The sequence below is a fragment of the Phodopus roborovskii genome, unplaced genomic scaffold (genome assembly GCF_943737965.1).
Source record: "Phodopus roborovskii unplaced genomic scaffold, PHOROB, whole genome shotgun sequence".
Lineage (NCBI taxonomy): Eukaryota > Metazoa > Chordata > Mammalia > Rodentia > Cricetidae > Phodopus > Phodopus roborovskii.
The window spans coordinates 449,089-450,504 of NW_026125489.1; the positions used below are offsets into that span (position 1 = coordinate 449,089).

At 36.8% G+C, this 1,416-nt stretch overlaps 1 protein-coding gene across 1 annotated transcript; it reads left to right on the forward strand.

Annotated features, from left to right (window-relative positions):
• Window positions 1-270: 270 nt before the first annotated feature.
• Window positions 271-1,209, forward strand: LOC127215826 (olfactory receptor 6C3). Its single transcript, XM_051176319.1, has one exon. It carries the CDS (start codon window positions 271-273, stop codon window positions 1,207-1,209), a length of 939 nt encoding a protein of 312 aa, XP_051032276.1.
• The last annotated feature ends 207 nt before the right edge of the window (window positions 1,210-1,416 follow it).

Sequence of the window (1,416 nt, forward strand, 5' to 3'; positions counted from 1 at the left end):
ATATATTTTTAAAACACTGGAAAAGTGTTTAAGTAATGTCAGAATTTTTAATCCACATTTATAGACACAATGTATTTTTCAGTCAACAGCTTGAACTACAGATGTTATTTGTCCTTTGAATGGAAAATAAGGGCAAATGTTTGTCTATTTCATAAGACTACCTTTACAAATGTTTTCTTAATACCATGCTCTGTCTTCAATATTTTTCTTTGTGTTTTGTGTTATAGAGGAACATACTCTGTATGTTTAAAGGGGATAAGAAGATCCATAATGAAAAACCACACAGTGCCCACAGAATTCATTCTGTTAGGACTGTCAGATGACCCTGAGCTTCAGGTGGTGATCTTCCTCTTTTTAATTATCACATACATTCTAAGTGTCACTGGAAACTTGACCATCATCACTCTCACCTTGGTAGACCCCCATCTACAGACCCCCATGTATTTCTTCCTCAGGAACTTCTCTGTTTTGGAGATAACCTTTACAACTGTCTGCATCCCTAGATTCCTAAGCACAATTGTAACCAGAGACAAAACTATTTCCTACAATAATTGCACAGCTCAGTTGTTTTTCTTCATCTTCATGGGTATCACTGAATTTTACCTCCTAACTGCTATGTCCTATGACCGCTATGTTGCCATCTGCAAGCCGCTGCATTACACAACCATCATGAACAGGAGGGTCTGCATATTGCTGGTTTTTTCTGCCTGGTTGGCAGGGTTCTTAAACATCTTCCCACCCGTCATTCTTTTCCTTCAGTTAGATTACTGTGGCTCCAATATCATTGATCACTTTGCTTGTGACTACTTCCCCCTTCTACAGTTATCCTGCTCAGACACATGGCTCCTGGAAGTGATTGGGTTTTATTCTGCAATAGTCATACTGCTCTTCACTTTAGCGCTAATCATTCTTTCCTACATGTTCATTGTCATGACAATTTTGAAACTTCCATCTGCCAGTCAGAGAAAAAAAGCATTTTCTACATGTTCTTCTCACATGATTGTCATTTCTATCTCCTATGGCAGCTGCATATTCATGTATGCTAATCCTTCTGCCAAAGAAAGAGCATCACTGACCAAAGGAGTAGCTATTCTCAATACTTCTGTTGCTCCTATGATGAATCCATTTATCTACACATTGAGGAACCAGCAAGTGAAGCAAGCCTTTAAGGACACCATCCAGAAGGTAGTGCTTTTCTCTGGCAAATGAAACATTTGTGATTTTAAAAGTATGGTTTTCAAACTGATAGTCAAGGGAAGTTAAAAAAAAAAAAAAAGCAAGATTTGTAACAGGATTGACATTTTGAGATTTAATGAAATTTAGTTCATTTCCATGTGTGTTCATGTATCTATGGGTCTTTCTATTTATCATCCATGTGTTTAGTCATATCTATTTTTTCTAAAAACAAAAACAAAA